The sequence below is a fragment of the Somniosus microcephalus genome, chromosome 2 (genome assembly GCF_052327205.1).
Source record: "Somniosus microcephalus isolate GS21.2 chromosome 2, FLI_Smic_1.0, whole genome shotgun sequence".
In the NCBI taxonomy this organism is placed as follows: Eukaryota; Metazoa; Chordata; class Chondrichthyes; order Squaliformes; family Somniosidae; genus Somniosus; species Somniosus microcephalus.
In genome coordinates, this window is record NC_140988.1 from 174,528,080 (window position 1) to 174,550,680 (window position 22,601).

General features: G+C 43.1%; 2 protein-coding genes across 5 annotated transcripts in view; both read right to left on the reverse strand.

Moving 5' to 3' along the window:
• Positions 1-22,601, reverse strand: part of LOC147123132 (uncharacterized) — a 162,857-nt gene that overhangs the window by 24,819 nt on the left and 115,437 nt on the right. The gene's annotated exons all lie outside the window — the stretch shown is intronic.
• On the reverse strand, positions 1,585-5,948 carry LOC147123133 (ligand-dependent nuclear receptor corepressor-like protein; the record flags this gene model as incomplete). Its single annotated transcript, XM_086004297.1, has 1 exon — positions 1,585-5,948. A coding segment is annotated over one exon (1,155 nt), but the record flags the coding sequence as incomplete, so codon positions are not given.

Genomic DNA, 22,601 nt, shown 5'->3' on the forward strand with positions numbered 1-22,601 from the left:
AGGACAAGTTACATAAACTTGTCTTGTATTCCCTTAAGAATAGAAGACTGAGGGATGGTCTGATTGAGGTGTTTAAAATGTTAAAAGGATTTGATAGGGTAGATATAGAGAAACTATTTCCTCCAGTGGAGGAAAATCAGGAACAAGGGACATAATCTTAAAATTAGAGCTAGGCCAGTCGGAGCAAAAAGGAGAAAGTGCTTTTGCACATGGGGTAGTAGAAATCTGGAACTCTCGTTTCCAAAGGCTGCAGATGCTAGGACAATTGGAGCTTTCAAGACTGAGATAGATAGATTTTTGTTAGTTAAGGGTATCTAGGGATATGCAGCAAAGGCAGGTAAATGGAGTTGAGGTACAGATCAGTCATGATTTAATTGGATGGCAGAACAGGCTCGAGGGGCTGAATGGCCTACTCCTGATCTTAATGTAGTTAACAGTATCCATATTCAACGATAAGCTAGTTTATGCATTCCTCTTCCACCTTCTCACTAATTAGCCCCACTAATCTAATGTTCAGGTCAGCACCTTTACTTGATATGTACACATGTTCTTCTCATGCAGAGCATTAATGATTTCCAATACAAAATAGCCATTATTTACCTTCAAAACAAAATATAAATGTTTTTGAAATTTCAGTGAAATATTATGGAGTAGAGAAGAAATTATGGACATTCACAAAAATAAACCCTGATCATTTCCATTGATTACATTTCAAAACAGAACTTTGACAACACTTCAGTTTTTCCTTCACCCAAGTATTACCATGACACGTCTTAAGATAAACAAAGAAAGTTCCTTAAAATAACCCCAATTCTTGATCTTCAAATGTGATAAAACCTAGATGAATTATCATGTATAACTGTTACCATTTAAGGATATAAAATTAGGGTTTTAGGGGGATGAAAAGCTAAGCTTCAGCAGAGTTTTTCTTACGCTGTATAGATGACTACGCAATTTCATCAAAAACTAAAAGGCGATGTTGACTTGTGCTGATATTATATCACGTTACTAGAAACCATGTGTGCATTATGAAAAGATATGCCAATTTATGTTGTGGAAATTCCTAATGTCTTAAGAGGACCAACAGATTCAAATGGTTTGTCACCTTATCACTCCTTGGGGTAGAATTTCTGCAGGGGTTGTCCTGATATCCTGCTGTAATATTGCCACAAATGCAGGAAAAACTGTTTATGCCTTTTCTCCTGGGGTTATACCAAAGTTTCTGTAGGAGATCAGGAGAACCCCTGTGGAAATTCTACCCCTCATCTCTAAATAAAGCAGAAACAACTTTTATAAAAGCAATAATTAATACATTTCTTTGCAAAATGGGACTGAAATGCACAGGTTACTAATGCAAGCAAATGTGTGCATATTGTCAATATTTCTTATAGTACAAATTAAGTTCTATTGCTGCCCAGGTACTTTGGCTAGCATAACTGGAGAACAGAAGTAAGAGAAAACTTTAGTATTAGTCATGTAAAATAGTTTAAACTACTGATATTTTTCTGTCTAGTAGGATGCAGAATAATGATTACGGAGGACATTCAACTTTACCATCTACTGTACATAAAAAAGACAACTTGATCACATTTTACTAGTTTTCAATTTTATGTGCAAAAGCATCAAAGTGCTTTACTACAAATTACAACCTATAAACACAATAATTAAAACAGCTGAAGTCTGTACAGATTGAGGATTATTAAACAACACATCATAGGAAAACAGATCCACAGTAAATGTTTAACACCAAAGACACATTGTCCAGATAACATTGTTTTCATTAGAAAATATTGTAATAAATAATTCATGAATATAGTGCAATTGATTTATGCATAAATATAACTAATCATCTAAAATCAGTTTTACATTAACCAATTTTTTTTTAAATCAAGGCAGCCACAGAGTTTAGCTATATTACTGTGATAATGGAAATACTGTACTGCAATTTGAAAATAAACAGAAGTGATAAATCTGTACTTACTGTAAACAACTAAAAATCAGTTTTACTAAACATAATATACAATATAAAATTTCCCCATTATCTACCAGAAATAGTTTTAAACATTACTGAGCAGTAATTCTAAAAACAGAGGCACTGTTTTGTAATACAAAATTTTTTCCAGAAACATTCTTAAGTACTAAAGATGGTATGTCACGATATTAACATATTTTATGGGGGAAAAATTCAATTAAAACAGATAGTGGCACAGTAATTAAATAAGTCGCATTTCAGGAATCTGCTTTCCTATCACTAAAGGTCATTAAAAACTTGTGTTTTATACACTTTACAAAAGGCTAAGAAGCTCCCAAAAAATTAAGAAAAATGAGAAACTACTAAATTTGTTCCATTCAATTTCAATGAATAATGCCAGTGATCCTCTAAAAAGTTTAAATGTTTTCCTTATTTTAAATGGTCCATTTCCTCCATTCGACCTGAAACCGATTTGCTTACTACATGTATGTATTTTCTCAGTTACTTTAATCTTTTGCTCAAAGTAAAAATTTGAAATGCCATTGTAATGTTTTACTACAAAAAGATGACTTTTCCTGTTGCACGGTTCAGATCACTAAAAGTCTTATAACGTAAAAATAGCAGGAAGAGATAGAGAGGAATCAGAACGATGACCATGCATTTTACATGACTATCATAATATCGTGACATCCCGAGTACTAAGTTAGAACCATGTCATGTAGGGCTTGCTCAGCATTTTAATTACTTTTGCTCAAATTGTGGCCAAATTCTAAAAATTACTAAATTGAATCATGTCACTTTCTTTTTATGGCATGTTAGCAGAATGATGCCACATTTATACTGCCAAACTCAGTAGCTGGCAGAGCAAGCCCAATCTTTCTTTCATATTATATGACATCTTTCATATTATATGACATACTTTAAAGAGAAAAGGTAACTTCATCTAACCCTTAAAATTCAGAACAAAATTTCTCAACTTTGTTTCAAAAACTTCAGCACGAACTATAAAGGCTTGGCCTTAAACACAAATTCACACAAAAGTTTTTTAAAAATTTGCCCTATTCCAAGTCACAAAATTAGAAAACTGGATCATCAGCAACAGAAGAGAGACTTAAAACTGTTCAAAGCTTTTCTTTCTTATCTAATCCTACCGAGACCCTGAATTCAAAAAGCTTTCTTCTGTTAAATCCATGCCAAAATGCAACTGCTGAATTTGGTACTCGTTAAATGATAATGTATATGGACAACAAAACTGAAATGGTTGGATTACCTTTGTAATACTAGAAGAAAAGGAACTGCTGAATTTGGTACTCAATGATTATGTATATGGACACAAAAACTGAAACGGTTGGATTATCTTTGTAAAACTTGAAGAATTTTCAAAGTCTCTGACAAGAACACACTTAACTTAGCAGCAGGTAAGTTTACAGTTAGCAAAATTCTGTCTTGGGAGTGTGAGAAATTGCAACCTTGTTACAACATACTATACCTACAAATTTTTCATTAAATACAGACTAACGAGAGCAATACATACTATTCCCAAGCTTATTCAGTGCATTTTATGCATCATGCTCTATACAGTGCTCTATCGATTTGTTAGTCATTTCTTTTGCACCAATAGCTTATCTATTTCTCAATAAAATTAAGATTTTTCGAATTTGCATTTTCAATTTCCAAGTATCGCATAAAATCGGAGTATCTATCTAGGAATTCTCTCCTTTCCCAAACCCCCAAATTTTAGACGTGTGACATTTTAAACTTTTTCCAATCATATGTAAGTATAGGTACCCAAAAGCCAACTACAAATGAGAAGTTTTAGAACTAAAATATCTGCCAATAGTGGGCACTCTGGAGCTCCAATGTTTTATGCATGGACACAGAGGTTTAATCTCCCATTTTACTGAGTTGCCAATTTCATCCACTCTGTGCTTCCATGCAAGAGGTGGTCGGGGTGGGACAGAAGTCTTCTTCTCATGGTTGCTGTAAAGTCAGCCAGTGGAAGGCACGAGACTTACGAGCAGACCGTTTGCCTGCAAAGTAGCACGTGGTAAGTGAACTGGGGAGATTACAGGGGCAAATGGAGTGAACGACAGCCTCATAAAATAAATAAATAAATATCTTGCCAACAGCACAGATTATGTAGTACAGAATTTCACAGCTCCTAAAACACTATATGCTTTAACCAGCCAATCCACTGTTGGCACGCCCTAAAATTTGCATTTTAAAACTAGTGAAATGAATGTCTGCATTACTCCACAATTTGACATGTACATCTGAACTGTGTAATTTATACACAATAGCCAGGACTTAAACATAGCACACAATGTGCTCTGAAAGTCTTCACTGATTAAAAAATGTTTACAAGTTTATCTCTAAATTTATGAATTCACTGTACTTTTAATAAGTTGGCAGGTTGATTTTATACTTAAGAATTGAGTTTCCTTACCTACTTTAGGTAGTAAGACTGGTCAGTTCATTTCTATTCCTGACTTGGGCTCAGTGAGCCAATCCTATAAAATAATGCTGTGTGTGACTATTATTCGTGTCTTACAACTGAATTATTGAAAACACCTCTAATGCGGCATTTTCCATACTAGACATTAACTTTTCTAAATCACAATCAATTAGTTTTATTCTACAAGAGCATTAAGATGAGAACTAGCACATGCGACTGTACTAAGTATATTCCTTTTTACGTACAGTCAAATCCCTGCTTGAAACTATGCTTTGCCTGAAGGCCAAAGGGTGGTTTTACAATACTAGTTGAATTAGCATTTACTGTATGGTGAAGTCCATCTGAGTCACATCCCTTTAAGAGGATTTATGTAGACTTGTTGCTACTTTTGGAGCTGCTTGTCCCTGAATTTGTCATACTGAACAACCCAGTGTCTGTTAATCTGAGCTTCTTCTTCGGAGGTGTCTTCAGTGTCCCAGATCGTTCTTTTACTTTGTATTCTAAAGTGCTGTGAGGTACTCCATAAATTCCTTGTGCTTTAGAGACACTCATTTTCCCACTCATTACCATTGTAATAGCTTCTTCCAAAATGTCATGATCATATTGCCGATAGCGGCCGCGCTTTTTTCTTGGCTGTTTACTGTCTTTTAGACTAATATGATCCTGACTATCATTTTCAGAAACCACATCAATCGTGCCATTCTTTACATTAAGACATAGCGGAGAAAGGTCTCCATGCAGTAGGTAGGAATCAACACTAGAATGAGTCAAAGGTAAAGAACATTCAATTTTACTCTGCTTGGGCAGGATAGTTTTGAGTTTTTGAAGAGCTGATCCTTCCAGCAGCGAGGAGGTTTTTGATACCTGGTACATAACATCAAAGAGACCACAGCTGTCAGGCTGGGACTTGGGCACAGAGCTTGCTCGTACCTGAGGGATTTTTAACTGAACAACAGAACTACTGACACTTTCATTATGAAGGCCGTCATCTTTTTCTTTTAGCTGCGTAACCATTCTTTGCAGGGTTAACTGATGGAGGTAACTGGAAGCAGTGGGGAATTTCAACTCTGAGGTTTCAAGATGAGTGAGCTTTCGGTGCTCGCTGCATTGATCGGGACTACGTTCTGCCTGAGCTCTAGCCCACAATGCAACTTTTTGCAGAAGAGCATTAGGTTCCCCAAAGGTCTTCGAGAAACAACTTTCCCTGGTATCTCTGGTTTTACTTTTCAGTGTTGCTGCTCCTCCTGATAAGGCTTCCAAATGGAGAAGTAAAGTTTGGTGAGGTATTCCATAAAGTATGGCTGCTTTGTTCATGTCCAATGCCCCTGACTGAATGTCTTTCAAGGCCTTTGAAAGCAAACCATCTGCAAATTCAGCACTTCGTTTCACATGCTCCTCAGTGTTTTTCTGTAGTCTCCTAGGATGGATGGAATGAAACGATGGTAAGCTGACGCATGAGACTGGCACACAGCTATGGAAGGGAAGGGTCCACTCCTTTATTACAGGCTTGCTTGGGTAACATCACTGCTTCTCTCATTGTTTAAGTCTTTGAGTTCTGGCTGTTACTGCTTAAAGTTGCAAAAGGTTACAGTTCTGGTAGGGCAGTGCAAATGTTTGATTGCACTTCTAAAGCAGCCTTGGCAAGAGCTTTATGTTACAGTTCAATATTTGTGTTAATGTTTCTTGCAGTTGTTATCCCGTGATAGTTGCTTGTGAAACAAAGGTACAACTTTCACAGTTTTAGAGCTTCAATTATTGTCCTTTTCAATTTACTGTGTTATAATGGCATTCTAAGTCCTAAAGCAATGTGTTAGTAGAAACGTGACGTTACCGCTAAACAAGTAATAAAAGAGTCAACCCTCTTTTTTTCCAGGCAGGGTACTGCAATCACAACATGCTAAGAACATTTTCCAAAACATTGCACAAAACATAAAGCACAGGCCACATTAATACTGCACAATAACAATTCACAGTGACAATCCAAATGTGACACATTAGTACTAATAACAATTTTAAACACATCCAAGCTAAACAGATAAAGATATCAATTTTGTTTTTGGCCACCTGCCATTTGGTAGTCAACCTAAATAACAAAATATAAAACCAAAAGTAGGCATTGCAGTCAAGATCATTACTCATTTTGCATTTTTAAAAAAGTATATCAAATCTTTACAATTTTTCCTATGTTAATACAATGACCTAGAAGTACAATCTTCATAGATTGTTTAAAAATAACTTGAAGTGCCAGAAGTGTCAATATAAATTAAATGAAATAAATTACATAAAAGTGTGTAAATACTGCAGAAGAGTACATTACAATTGTTATTTAACAGAAACATGTAAACTACTTTCAACAAGGAAATTTGACAATATTCATAGCTACTTATAACCTGAATATTCTTAGCTACTTACAGCTAAGTTTTAGTTGTGTTCATTTTTTGTAGTATTAATTATAAAGTAACTGTAAATATTCTTAACTGATAATACACTCATTAGACTAATATTGATAACTTAATGATTGTTATCTAGTAGAATATAAGTAATTTTTGTGAATAACAATTTGTTTACAAGAATCCCAACGGCCTTGCCTTTCAGAGTGCATTCTAAACATACAAATCTAATTTTCAAAGTTCTTTTAAAGTTCCAACATATGTTAATAGCATCCAATATTTACAAACCATTAATACATGTACTACTAAGGTACAATGTTTCTGGACCTAGGCTCAATATCCAAACATCCCTGCTTGTCACTGGAGTGACTGTATCTAAATGCAGCTTTTATTAACTGATTATATATATGTTTTTTAAACGGCCAAAACAAACTTTTGTTTGTGCTTTTAACCAAAGTCTCCTTTCTAAATATTTCATGGAGAGGGAATGTCTAGGTTAATAGTATTGTCTTGGAGGTGACAATGCATATAATGTTATACTACAGCAAATCAAAACAATGCTCCAAGCTCTTTCTCACTTTAGTACATTAAATCAACTGCAAAGGCTGATTTTCTGTTTGAAATTGTTCCCTCATGTTCACGTGAAAAAATAAGTGTTATCATCAATACTGAAATATTGTTGAACCTGTTGCACACACATCTCCTTCCGTTCTGAGCTGTTCCAGAGATGTCAGTTGCATGGAGAAACCTGTCCCCTGAATGGTTTCATTCATTTCAGTGGACACAAAACTTTACATTAGCCCTGGAGCTCTATGGCCCCAGGGAACAATAATTCCACTGGCTACTAGTATTTTATGGATTTGATTTGGGATGCAAGTGCCCCATTCTAGAACAGAATTCATTGGAGTGGCTTTTGGAGGAAGGAGACCCTAAATAGTGAGTTTTTGTTAGGCAAGAAATTTGACAGAACTGTCGATATCTATATTTGTTTTCTCCCTCCTACAGGGATGGGAAAGTAATTTAAACAGAAATAATTTCTTTCTTTCCTTTTGAAGAACATTGGTATCTTAAATGGGAAAATAGAAACTGTTTTAAGGACCAAAGCCAAGTGAACTGAGCTGGATGGGTCTTGTTGCAACCAGTGTAATTCAGCATTAAACTTCAGAAGAGAGACTGACTATGGTTAAAATGTAATTATGGTTACATTGCCAGCATTCAAATTTGGCCCCTGGAGTTCCCTTCATAGTTCTGCAGGTAAACGTACTGCATGATGGCTGTACTGAGCTGTATAGTCCAGGAAGAACGGATAATAATTCCTGATCTGTGGTGAATTAGTTGGGGCATTTTGGTGGGGGACTGGCAGTTGTGTAGTGAGGGAATATGTGGCCAGAGTTCCTACTCCTGATGAAAAGTGCTCACGAGGACCCCTGATAGAAACAGAAATGTGCTTGGTCATTTAGCATTTGATAAGGTGCCACATAAAAAGTTGTTACGCAAGATAAGAGCTCATGGGGTTGGGGGTAATGTATTAGCATGGATAGAGGATTGGTTAATGAACAGAAAACAGAGTAGGGATAAACGGGTCATTTTCAGGTTGGCAGGCTGTAGCTCGTGGGCTTGCAAGATCAGTGCTTGGGCCTCAGCTATTTACAATCTATAGTAATGACTTAGATGAAGGGACCGAGTGTAATGTATCCAAGTTTGCTGATGATACAAAGATAGGTGGGAAAGCAATCTGTGAGGAGGACAGAGAGTCTGCAAAGGGATATAGACAGGTTAAGTGAGTGGGCAGTAAGGTGGCAGATGGAGTATAATGTGGGGAAAGGTGAGGTTATTCACTTTGGTAGGAAGAATAGAAAAACAGAATTTTTTTTATATGGTGAATAACTATTAAATCTTGGGTGTTCAGAGAGATTTAGGTGTCCTTGTACAGGGAACACAAAGTTAGCATGCAGGTACAGCAGGCAATTAGGAAGGCAAATGGCACGTTGGCCTTTATGGCAAGGGGGTTGGAAGTCTTGTTACAATTGTACAGGGCTTTGGTGACACCACACCTGGAGTACTGTGCAGAGTTCTGGTCTCCTTATCTGAGGAAGGATAAGCTTGCCTTAGAAGTAGTGCAACGAAGGTTCACTAGAGTGATTCCTGGGATGAGAGGGTAGTCCTATGAGGAGAGGTTGAGTAGATTGGGCCTATACTCTCTGGAGTTTAGAAGAATGAGAGGTGATCTCATTGAAACATACAAGATTCTGAGGGGGATTGACAGGGTAGATGCCGAGAGGTTGTTTTCCCTGGCTGGAGAGTCTAGAACTAGGGGGCATAGTCTCAGGATAAGGGGTCAGCCATTTAAGACTGAGATGAGGAGGAATTTCTTCACTTACAAGGTCGTGAACAATGTACCCTATAAGGTGCGCAGCGATCTGTAAGGTCCCACGCACTTAAATTCACAGGCCGCGCATGAGCTGGACAGCTGCAGTGGGGGGAGGAGCCCAATGACCAACGAGCGGGAAAAATTCATAGCGATGCGAGAATGGCTTGGGAATCCTCACAGGGAGAGTCGTTTGGGACCTCAGAGCCAATCCAAATTTGCTAACATACGGAGCCCTGAAACACGGCGAGCGTTGTCTCAGGAATCTGTTGGTACTTTTTCCACAGAGACGCATGTCAACTGGCTGCGGCCGCTGGACCCACAATTCCCTGCGACCTAGCAACCGCTCTATCTACTGCGTTGATTTCCCTGCGGAGAGTGCGCAAGCTCCCCAGGGCCGCAGTGCATACTCAAAAGAAAGAAACAGAGTCGCACTGGGTGGAAACAGGTGAAGAAACAGACGGGTAGGATGGGGGAGGCGCTGCACCATCAATTTAATGGTGCCGGGGCCCTCGCCATACGTCCGCCTGACCTGGTGGCTTTGATTCGGGGCCCGAGATGCACACTCGGTGTTGCCGAGGCCTGTGCTCACCCCTGCTCAGTTTCCTGGACCTGCTCCTCGCATGCTCCGCGGAGGAAGGCGGTCTCAGGCCGCACTTTGGAACAACACACCGTGTAGCCGGTTATTGATTGGAGAAAGTTGTGGACCTCAATCTGCGTGGTGGGCAGGAAAGTGAATACAGTCATTTTTTTTAAATCTTATATTTCGAATACATTTATTTTTAGGTTAACTTTTTTTTTTAATTATCCCGATCTCTAGACAGCGAGTGTGTTGGTTAACCACTTCATGCAAACTTTTCTTTTATGTTTCACATTTCAATTCATGCAGACAAAGGTGAACTGTGGATGTGTAACCCAAGAAGACGGTCCTGAACTGGAAATGTTAATGTGAATGATGTGTATGATTAAAGCTGAAAAATACCACGGCAGGAGGGGGGAGGAAAGCACTTTTTAATCTTAAATTAGGCCACAGTTCTACAAGCGCTTTTGCTCCCATGGAAAGTGGTTTTGGGTGCACTTCAATGAAAAAGTGGTGGTATAACTGAAGAGATAATTGAGGGTACTAAAGGCATGAGTCTCGAACGGGTTTATGTTTGCACTCAGTGCACAATAACTCCAGCTTCAGCACCTCCCAATAAATGTTGGAAACAAAGTTATTGCTAATGTCTGGTGTAATAATAAGAAAACAAGTCATTTGGTTCATCAAGTGTTTTCCTTCCACCAACAATATCCAATCTATTTGTTTTTGGGATGAGACGTTAAATCTGATCCTGTGGTTCAGATGAATTAATAAGGAACAGCCAGTACAGATTTGTTAAAGGCAAATCGTGTTTGACTAACCTGATTGAGGTAGCATGGGATGTGTGAGGCTTTGCCCAGAATGTATAGTGAAGCGTGGTTCCTTCTCACCAAACCGCCAGACTTTGACATAATGGCCATCTTGATGGTTTAACTGCTAATCAATTTAACCTGATGTTTCCTGTCTGAATTTACAAAGGAATAGGAGATGACCTGGACAATCTCAGATAGTTAATGTGACCTTGCTAATAATTGCTTATGTGTTAACTTCGGTGCCTCAATTTTTCTGGCCAATCTGCTATTAACACCTCACATGGGAGGTTGCAGACCCGTCTGTTTTGTCCCTTGTCCCGACTAATCTCCAATATTAGCATACCCTAATCGGACAATGACCCCGAGATGTTATGATTAACTTTGATGGGACACGTGACAGAGCAAATTCTAACACGTGACACATGTAATATAATTTTTCTAAGACCTGTGACCTTTTAGAGATTATGGCCTAGAAATTCAGTGTAGCCACGTTTGGGGCGCTAAAGTCGGGCGGCCGCTAAAGTTTGCGCCCGGCGCAAAGTCGCGCCACCTTCGCCGATATTCAGTCGCATCGCCCCAAGAGGTTGCTGCTGCGCTAAAACAGGCGATGCACAACTATCTTTAGGCGCTAAGCCGGCGGGGCTGAGCGATACCCCCGAGGCCGGGCGCAGCGCAGGTGCGGCGATTTGTTGATTGACAGCAGACACTCTGGCGCCGGTCAGCTCTTAAAGGGGGAGGGTGGATTTGTTTGCCTGCCACGCCCTGCACACTGCAGCCCTCAACCTAGGCCTGACCACTTCTGCTTCATCTGCACAACGCCCAGGGCTATGGAGAGAGCGCAGCGCTTCAGCGACGGAGACCTGAGGGTGCTGGTTGGCGGAGTGGAGCGCAGGCGCCATGTTCTGTTCCCAGAAGGTGGCAGGAGGCCGCTGCCCAGCGCCTACCGCAAAGCCTGGAGGGAGGTCTCAAACAGGGTGACTTCCAACAGCGTGGTTGCCAGGACTCCTGTGCAATGCCAGAAAAAGTTCAACGACCTCACTCGGGTTGTCAGGGTGAGTACCCTTTCCAGTGTCCTCCTCATCCCTGCATGTGCACCTCAGTTTATGGGCAAAGGGACCTGAAAGCCCTAATGGCCAGCCCTCATCCAGCAGCTATGGGACTGTCATGAAAATCACTTGCACATTCAGCACTTTACACACTGTACAAGCTATTCGACCATGGGAGGCATTGCAGACAAGATCAGGGCTTCACACTGTCAGGGCCAGTCCACCATGGGAGGCAGTGCAGACAAGATCAGGGCTTCACACTGTACTTAGAGGCCGTCCTTTCTCTTGCAGGCCAAGGTGGCGCACAACCGGCGGAAACTAAGTGAGACCGGGGGAGGCCGTCCTGACGTCAAAGAGCTCTCCGACCTCGACCAGCGTGTGGAGCGCATTATGGCAGGCCGGCTGATTGGCCCCGTCGCCAGTGGAGATGCCGACCCTGTTCTGGGCACCAATGGTAAGGGCATCACCTTTTTGACCTCTCTCTTTCCACTTGCGCCTCAGATCAGCATCCTTTGCCACTGTCTGACCAATGCAGTGCATGGCAGCACTTATGCCTCCCTCGCTGCCGCCCTGTCCTCACTCTAAAGCTACTCTTGTGCCTTCCTGCTTTCAGATGGTGAATCGCCAGGTGAGGAGGCGGGCCCTCAAGCTGCCACTGTCAGCGATTCCGAATTCGAGGAGGAGGAAGAGGAAGCCGGCCCATCAGTGCCACCCTCAGCCGCGCCAGCCCATGGCGATGATGGGGACACGTCTTCCCTGGAGGGGAGCCGGGGGGAAGGGTCGGAGGAGAGAGTGAAGCTCCGGGGCCCAGCGGCCTGCAGCAACGCGGGAGGGGTGGGGAAGCTCGGCGGACTTCTCCCCAGAGGGTGAGTGCGGCCTCCAGTCCTGCGACGGTGAGCGCAGAGGAGGTGCGGCTCCTGGAGGAAATGGCCGTCCAGGCTGAGCGCAGGCACAATGAGCTCATGGCTGCAGTGGCAAGGATGCCTGACTCCATTGAGTCTCTGTCAAGGAGTGTGCAGCAATTTGGAGCAGCACAGGCCAGGAGTCTACAGGACTTCGCGGCAGCACAGGCGGCTTCGAGCCAAGTGCTCAGTCGTGCCGTCCATTCACTGGCTGTTGTCATGCGGACACAGACCAGGGCCACACGGGCACTAACTGCTGCCACCCTCGCTGGATCAGCCAGGCATCGCCAGGGCACTCGCCGCGCAGCAGCAGCCCAGCAGTCTGTTCTTCAGCTGTTTGCTGCGCATGCTGCAGTGCTGGCCCGTGCGAGTGCCAATGTATCAGGCGACCAGGGAGCACCTGCGATCTGTCAGGTTGGCACCATTCCTGCAGCCGACACTGCCACTCCGCCATTGCAGCTGCCACGAGCCGCTGGACAGACTGCTGCTGCCCAAGCAGAGTTGGAGCAGTCAGCAGCCGGCCCCTCCAGGGCCAGAGCTGGTGCAGGCCGACCCCCAAGGGCATCTGCCGTCTCGCCATCTGACCCTCAGCAGCCTTCCCCCAGCCTTGCTGCAGCCACTGGGCTCCCATTGAGGAGGAGCTGCAGGGCGGGCAGGGGCCAAGCAAGGATGCGAAAGGCATCGCCCTCGCAGGGCAAAAAGTAGAAGGTCTGCACAAATGCTTTGTGTTTGTTGAAAGGCCGAGACTGGTGTAGTTGTGTTTTTGTAAGGCCGAGACTGGTGTCTTTCTTTGTTTTTGTAAGGCTGAGACTGTTAGTTTTGTGTTTTTGGAGGGGGCTTCTCAACATGAGGTTGTAATGTGGGAAGGGCAGAGGTTTGCAATAAATTAATGTTCTTAAATCGCACTGTGCATGTTTTTTTTTGCAAGTCCTGGTTGCCCTGCTCGGCTGAGGGCTTGTGGAGCGGCTACATTCTTCTGCTGACATTGGCACAAGCCATTCCCTGAGAGGGGGCCTAGAACCGACATTCAATAAGCCGCCGACGGACAGCCCTTGCACTTTCTGCCTCCCTCCTGTGCTGGTCCTCCTCCTCCTCCTCCTCAGGTGGTCCTCCAATCTCTGGTGGCAGTGGCTGAGTCCTGCGGATAGCCAGGTTGTGCAGCATGCAGCACACGACCACGAAATGGGAGACTCGCTCCGGCGAATATTGTAGGGCTCCACCGGAACGATCCAGACAGCAGAACCGTTGCTTCAGGACGCCGATTGTTTGCTCAATGATGTTCCTGGTCGCTTGATGGCTGTCGTTGTATCCCTCTTCAGCAGGGGTGCTGGGCGCACGGAGCGGGGTCATCAGCCAGGTACACAAAGGATAGCCTTTGTCCCCGAGAAGCCATCCTCGTGGGTGAGGCTGGGCCTGGAACATGTCTGCCACAGAAGTCTGGCGCAGGATGAAGGCATCGTGGCTTCGTGGCTGCTGCCTGGAAAGCTGGACAGCTAGAATGAGCTGCCTGTGGTCACACGCCAGCTGGATGTTGAGCGAATGGTAGCCCTTCCGGTTGCGGTAATCCTCGGCATTCTCCAGAGGTGCCCGCAAAGCCACATGCGTGCAGTCAATGGCGCCCTGCACCATGGGGAAGCCCGCGAATGCTGCAAAGCCCATTGCACGCTGTTGCTGCTTGGCAAGGGCCATGGAGAAGGAGATGAACTGACGTCTCCTTTTGAAAAGGGCATTGGTCACCTGGCGGATGCAGCAATGCACGGCGAACTGGGAGATGTTGGAAATGTCCCCAGTAGCGGATTGGAAGGAGCCGGTGGCATAGAAGTTGAGAGCCACCGTCACCTTCACTGCCACCGACAGAGACGTCCTGCTCCTCAGATGTGGCTGCAGATCACCGCCAAGCAGGTGGCAGGTCTCTGTGACCACCTCCCTTCGGAATCGCAGCCTCCGAACACACTGCTCGTCAGACATGTTCAGATAGGAGAACTGCTGGCGGTATACCCTGGGTGGGTAAGGCCTCCGTTCCCGACGCCTGTTGCCCCCTCTCCGTCTAGCCAGGACTGCCACTCTCTCACGGCGTCTGTGAGCCCTTTGGATGCAATGGAGAAGGCCAGTGTTTGCACCCATTGCAGCCCCCATTATATGTTAGCAAACAATGATATGTCAATGAAGGCAAAGACAAGTGGAAAGCTGTGGCCTGAAGCCACAAGTACCTGTCCGAGTGTTGAGCCAAAGCAGAAAGCTCTCTACCTTGGTCTCTCTGCAAAGATCCGTCTCTCAAGGAGTGCTGCGAAATGGCAGCCTTTTCTAGTGCAGGAGGAGTGCCCTTTAATTTGCGCCCCCCGCATCGACTGTGAACCGTTCCCCTCTACCAGTCGCATGGGGCGCCAGGCGCACAATAGGGCATTGCGACTGAATTTCCGGTTTGGGGCGCACAAAGGGCGTTGCATGAGGAAATGACGTCAGGATCTGCGCGCGCAAAGACTTTGCGCCGCCGCTAAATTGTGAGTGAAGTTGGGGAGAGGCGCAGATCGCGCTGCGCCCGGCCGCTAGCCGCTTAGCGCCCAACATCTACTCCTCCTAAGGTGCTACTGGCTGGCGCAAGCAACTAAATTTCTAGGCCTATGCCACTAATGAGGTTTATAAACCAAAAAAAAGTAAATAATTTCATGATTTTTAAGAGTTTGTTTGATTGTCTCATGATTTGAGATGGTGGGGTGGCAATGTGGCTTTATTGTTTATATGCTTTTAAGTGGTTGTTGTTGTAAAATTTGTTGTTGTAGTAGTAAAAGTTGTTCACGGACAAAACGGTTGCGCTCAAAGGAGTTTGTGGCCCGCTCAGTACAAAAAAAATTAAAGGGAACATTGGTTGTGAATCTTTCGAATTCTCTACCCCAAAGGGCTGTGGATGCTGAATCATTGAGTATATTCAAGTCTGAAATTGGTAGATTTCTGGACTCATGGGGAATCAAGGGATATGGCGATCGTGCGGGAAAGCAGAGTTGAAGTCGAAGATCAGCCATGATCGTATAGAATGGCGGAGCAGGCTCGCGGGGCCATATGGCCTACTCCCGCTCCTAATTCTTAGGTTATGTTTTTTTCTTTGCAAAACCTACAAACTAATTTGTTATAGACTCACTTGGGTGGGGCACTAGAGAACTGTCAGAACTGAAAAAGGACAAGAGTGGGGAGGGAAGCAAGAAAGAAAAACATAGAATCCACCTCCTCTGAACATTATATAATTTAAGTTTGGAGAATAAACAAATTACAGTAAACAAATCAATTCAGACCTAGATACTTTCGGTTAGCACAGCAAATAATGAAGAAAAATTGGATGCATCATGAGACTTAAAGTAAAGAAAGAAAAATAACTTGTATTTATAAAGAGCTTTTCACAACCTCAGGACATTCCGAAGTCTTTTACAGCCAATGAAGTTCTTTTTGAAGTGTAGTCACTGCTGTAACGTAGGAAACACAGCAGCCAATTTGCACACCGCAAGGTCCTACAAACAGTAATGAGATAAGGACCAGATGAACTGTATTTTAGTTATGTTGGTTGAGGGATACATATTGGCCAGGACAGTGGGGAGAACTCCCCTGCTCTTCTTTGAATAGTGCTATGGGAATATAAAAATGTATGGACTCTATTCCATTCTCCCAGTTTCTCCATTGCATCTATTCAGACGATGCCACCTTCCACATCAGTGCTTCCAAAATGTCTTCCTTTCTCCTCAACCGAGTATACCCTCCATCGTGGTTGACATGACCCTCGTCTGTGCCCATTCTATTTCCCGTACTTCCACCCTCACTACTTCACCTCCCTCCCAGAACCACGATTTTGTCCCCCTCGTCCTCACCTCCCACCCCGCACATTCAATGGATCATCTTGCAACATTTCCGCCACCTCCAGCGTGATGCCATCACTAAACACATCTTTCCCTCCCCTCCCAACATTCCAAAGGGAACGTCTGCTCTGCGACACCCTTGTCCACTCTTCTATCGCCCCCAACACCTGTTCCTCTTCCCCCAGCATCTTCCCATGCAAGCACATGAGATGCAACACCTAACCCTTCACCACCTCCCTTCCCACCATCCAGGGCCCCAAACGATTTACTTGTGCTTCTTCCAACTTAGTACACACAGTATTCGTTGTTCACTGTGCAGTCTCCTCTAGATTGGGGATGCCAAACGCAGATTGAGTGATCGCTTTGCTGAACGCCAGTGTTCAGTCCACAAGCATGACCCTGAGCTGCCGGTTGCTTGCCACTTTAATTCTCTATACCTCTCCCACTCTGATCTCTGTCCTTGGCCTCATACACTGTCCCAATGAAGTTTAACACAAGCTCGAGGAACAATACCTCATCTTTCTACTAGGCACTTTACAGCCTTCCAGCTTGAACGCTGAGTTTAACAACTTCAGATCTTAACCACCACTTCCATTTTCTCTTGGACAGCAGTTGGGGTAATGGAGAATGGCTGCACCAAAGCCACTGGGAGTGGAGGAGTTGCGGGCTGGTGCTTGGGCTAGGGATCTCTCGCACTCAGGTGGTCCATACCAGAGGTCTACCTGCCTTTCTTCCACCACATTCATGGGCCACAGCGACCCTCTCTGCTTTGCCAGATTTTCCATGCTTCCCTCCCCCTTTGCTATTCTGCTGTATCCATTTACACCTCCTCTGGACCCATCTTTTGTTTCTATACTCGTCTCATTAGCACCCCCTTTTGCCTTGCGCCATTATGCCTTTCCTCATTTAATCACTCCTGCTCTCCACCCTATCACATACCTTTCCCTTTTGTTCTTTCTCTGCACCAGCCCACCTCCTCCCCCTTTTTCCCTGGTTCTGTACTTCTTTTAAAGCTGTTCATCTGGTACATCTCCCAGTTCTGATGAAAAGTCATCAACCTGAAATGTTATCTCTGTTTTGCTCTCCACTGATGCTGCCTGACCATCCAGTATTTGCTGTTTTTATTTCATATATAACACAGCTCTACTGTCTTTCAGCAACACACTGTTGCCTCTTCAGAAACCTCCTCATTGCACTAATTATACAATTCTATTTCCCACATCAGCCATTGTTATGCCCCAAGCAGGAGTGACAAACAAAATAGGAAAAAAAAAATCATCAATCCAGTACTCCCCAACAGGGAGCCACTCTTGAAGGGAGCGCAGGTCAGGTACATTGATGTTTTTCAACCCGTGCTCCATTTAAGTCGAGCTCCCTGGTGGGAGCTTGGGATTGATAAATTTGCCCTAAATCACAAGCAGCTCTGTGCTGTGAAGACTGCCAAAACTCATTTTATACAGGAGTCTTGCAGCTAAAAGAGAGCAAGAGAGACGACTAGTCCCATCAGTCTTGGCTGGATTTAAACTCAGGACAGAGTTGAAAGGGCAGTGTGCTAACTCGATGTCCTACCCAGTTTTTACTTTCCCTACCAAAACACTTATACAAAACTTTCCACAATTTTAAACAGGCATGTCAGTGATATGATGAACTAGACTGTGATCCATAATGTATATATTTTTTTCCCTGCCCAATTCCACCGAGAGTTTATAGCATCTGAGACACAAAAGTGCACTGTCGAAAGTATCGTGACCGCCTATCATTCTTGTGAATCTTCTATAAATTTATCAAACCTAGAGACAGTAAACATTACATTTTTAAAACTATCTGCTCTGAAGAGTGAACAGAATGGCACAAAATATATTGCCTGCAGCTGACCAAAGCCAGATGTAATGAAAGGAGGCAGTGAACCAATTATTAATTAACAAGGGAAAGGAATGAGAAAGGGATGCAGCTATTGGATAGGCACAAACGTAGCACTATGAGTGTCATGAAAACCAATTCTTCCAGAAGTGACTTTGGGTGCAAAATACATGGCGAGTGTCCTGTGTCTCTGAAACTCGACCAATGTACATTAAATGCCTATTGTGGAACTATGAAGGGATACTACCTAATGATTTTTCCAATCCTATAGTGTAGATGAATATAGAATATTTCCTTATATTTGACCAGATCATAATCCAAATTTAAATTCCTTGAACTCACGATGTGCTCTGGCTCAGCAGAAGTATTTTCTGAAAAGCTAGGCAGTTGCCAACTTGTCCCTCTAAAAGGGATTGTATTAAAAAAAAAAAGTTTACCAAGAATACACAGTACTGTAATGGTGTTTATATTTAAGGAAATAGAACCCCCTTGTATTCTAGTCCTCTAGATATAAAGGCCAGCATCCCATTAGCCTTTTTGATTATTTTCTGTACCTGTTGATGACATTTTAATGACCTATGTACCTGGGCCCCAAGTCTCTTTGGACCTCCACTGTTTTTAGCCTTTCGCCATTTAGAAAGTACCCTGTTCTATCCTTTTTAGGTCCAAAGTGGATGACCTCACATTTGCCTACATTGAAATCCATTTGCCACAGTTTTGCCCATTCACTTAATCTGTCGATATCCCTTTGTAATTTTATGCTTCCATCTACACGGCCTACAATTCCACCTATCTTTGTCATTGGCAAATTTGGATATATGATTTTCTATGCCATCATCCAAGTCATCAATAAATACTGTGAATAGTTGAGGCCCCAACACATTTCCCTGCGGGATACCACCAGTCACCTCCTGCCAATTTGAGTATCTGCCCATTATCCCTACTGCCTGTCTGCTGCCGCTCAGCCAATTTCCTAACCAGGTCAATAATTTGCCCTCAATTCCGTGGGCTTCTACTTTAGTTAACAGTGCTTTCCAATTCTGGAGATCTAGCAGACACGAGCTCGCCAGTGATTTTGGAGACTACAAGGTAGTTTCCTAGTCTCCAGGCCCCTTTTCAATAGCAACTACTTATAGAAATTTGCACACCTCCTTGTAAAATGCTCTCCATCAAAATCTCCAGACTGCCCTAAGAAATTCCCCCTTTGAATCTTATGAGGAATCCCTTTAAGTGGAAGGCAAAGCCTTCTCAAATGACTCTGGTCACTCACACATTTTATCCACACACTTAAATATTAAGAAATTAATGCAAGTGATTCCATTAATTTATGAACATACTTGCCCCCTCATCTCATCTACAAGACTCACCTCATGTCCCTTGATCACCTTTGTACTCGGCTTCTGACTAGCCAACTATCCTTCCTGGTTCCCATACTAGCCAATATTTCCCTCTCTTCAGGCGCCTCTCTCCCTTCCAAAATCTGGGACAAGCCTTGTCTGATTCAGTTACAACTGTGAGGCTTCAAAATTCTGCCTCTCAAGTTGCTCATTCACATTACTTATGATGGTAAATGATGTATAACTGAGGTAAGTGCAGCGTTATGCATTTGGGTAGGGCAAATGCTCAACAGTCATACACCCTCCAGGGAAATGCATTAAAGAAGGTGGAGCTAGAAAGAGATTTGGGCATTCTAGTGCATACATCTTTAAAAAAGGTACACGAGCAATGCCGTGAAGCAATAGCTAGAGCAAATAGGATGTTGGGGTGTATCCACAGGACAATTGAGTACAAGACAATGCATACTATTTTGTCCTTGTACAAAACCTTAGTCAGGCCGCACTTGGAATACTGTGCCCAGTTTTGGTCTCCTCACATGGTAGGTTATATTGAGGCTTTGGAAAGGGGTGCAGAGGAGGGCCACTAGACTAATTCCCAGTCTAAAGCATCTTAGTTATCAAGATAGGCTAAAAGCGTAGACTATGGGGTGATCTGATTGAGGTTTAGAAGATAATGAAGGGAATAGATTGTGTTCCAGTTGACAGTTTGTTTCAATTAAATAGGTTAGGCAGGACCAGGGGTCACAAATTTAAGTTATACAAGGCCAGATCTAGGTTAGATGTCAGGAGGTGGTTCTTTTCCCAGAGAATAGTGGACCTCTGGAACAGGCTACCGTCTAGTGCAGTGGATGCTGATTCACTGAATTCCTTCAAGCGAGAGCTGGACCCGTTTCTGGGGTGGAGATCACCTCTTGCAGAAGGTAGGTACTGCAGGGAATTCAGGGCCAGAGTGATCTCCTGGACTAGTTTCGATCACCTAGATGGGTCGGAGAGGAATTTCCCAGATTTTTGTCCCCAAATTGGCCTGGGGTTTGTTATCTGTCTTTTTGCCTCTCCCAGGAGATCACATTTGGGTGCAGTGGAGTGTATATATTGTGATACAGAAGGTATCGCAATTGTGTCGGACAAGCTCGATGGACCAGAGGGTCTTCACCTGTCCGTCATTGTTCATATGATCTGCAATGGTTATAAATAGATTAATTATACTCGCACTAATGAGCATGGCAAATTCCTCCATCGTCATGAAACTGATGCACTCTCAATCTGTAATGGTAATGAGAGACAGATAATGGGTTATAGGAGTGGTTGGGACAGAAAATTCAAGAACTAAGAAAGGAACAACAAAGCTAGGGTAAAATAATTAGCAAACGAATCAAACACAAACAACTATTCAAGATGTTAAAGAGTGAAAAAAAAGTAAAGGAAAACAAAACAAGTACTTCATATAGCAGGCAATGGTGCCTTCTATCATACGATACCTCTCAGGGATAACCCTGTAATAGTAATACAAGATTTAAAAAGATGGAAATAGTGTAGAAACTCTGAAGCAAACTGGCTAAACAACTCAGCTTTGATATTTGACACTTCTGGCACTTAAGAAAGCTATAGGATATTGCACTAGTAAGATATTATGAAAATACTTTTGTAAGCGTGGAAGTCCCACAAATGGCTTTCGTTGGGCATTTCTTTTATACAAGAGAAATCACCTCTATAGTGGACTACTAGTTGTGTAATGGTCTATTATATGGGTGTCTGAACAGATTCTTGAATATGTCATACAATGCTGGCCATTAAATGGTAACTACATTTAGAAATGAGATTTTAATATTCACTGCAGTTAAATCTACTGGCAATATATTTTTCACTGCTTTCGAACATAACACCTTTTCTAACAAAGTGAAGTGAAAGATTTAATAGCATTTAAGTTTACTTGTCAGTCAGAAACCTACCATTAAAAATTCCCATCACAGAGTGACATTTAAAAAAAGTTAAAACCAAATAGTATAAGTTATCACTAGAAATTTCCTTTTGCAATAATGAATGAAAATGATTCAACTTTGGCAGCAAAGCTTAGGTGGTGTACTAACGAGCGAACATGCACCCAAAATTCTCACCACCTTGCATCAACTAATAGCTCTTGAGCATCTGTCAGAGGATGGAATGGTTCAGATATTAAAACAACTTACATTTATATAATGCTTTTAACGTAATAACACTCCTGTGTGGCACCTTGGGGCGTTTTAATCAACAACAAAAAAGCCATATAAGGAGATGTTAGGGCAGATGACCAAAAGCTTGGTCAAAGAGGTATGTTTTAAGGAGAGTCTTAAAGGAGAAAAGAGAGAGGCAGAGAGATTTAGGGAGGAAATTACAGAGCTTAGGACCCAGACAGCTGAAAGAACGACCACCAATGGTAGAGCATTTAAAATCGGGGACGTTCAAAAGTCGAGAATAGGTGGCGTGCAGAGGTCTAGGGGGAATTATAGGGCTGGAGGAGATTACATAGATAAGGAGGGGCGAGGCCATGGAGGGATTTGGAAACAAGGATGAGAATTTTAAAATCGAGGCGTTGCTTAATTGGGAGCCAATGTAGGTCAGCAAGCACAGGGGAGATGGGTGAGCGGGACTTGGTGTGAATTAGCACACGGGCAACAGAGTTTTGGATGACCTCAAGTTTATGGAGGGTAGAATGAGGGAGGCCAGCGAGGAGTGCATTGGAATAGTCAAGTCTAGGGATAATAAAGGCATGGATGAGGGTTTCAGCAGCAGATAAGCTGAGGTAAGGGTGGAGACGGGCAATGTTAGTGGAAATGGGCAGACTTAGTTATAGAACGGATATGAGGTAGGAAGCCTGATTCGTGATCAAATATGACACCAAAGTTGCGAACAGACTTGGTCAGTCTTAGACGTTGCCAGGGAGAAAGACCAAATCAGTGGAAAGGGAATGGAGTTTGTGGTGTGAACCAATATTTAATTGGAGGAAATTTCTACTTATCCAGTGCTGATGTCGGACAAGCAGATGGTGGAGGGTTTGAGA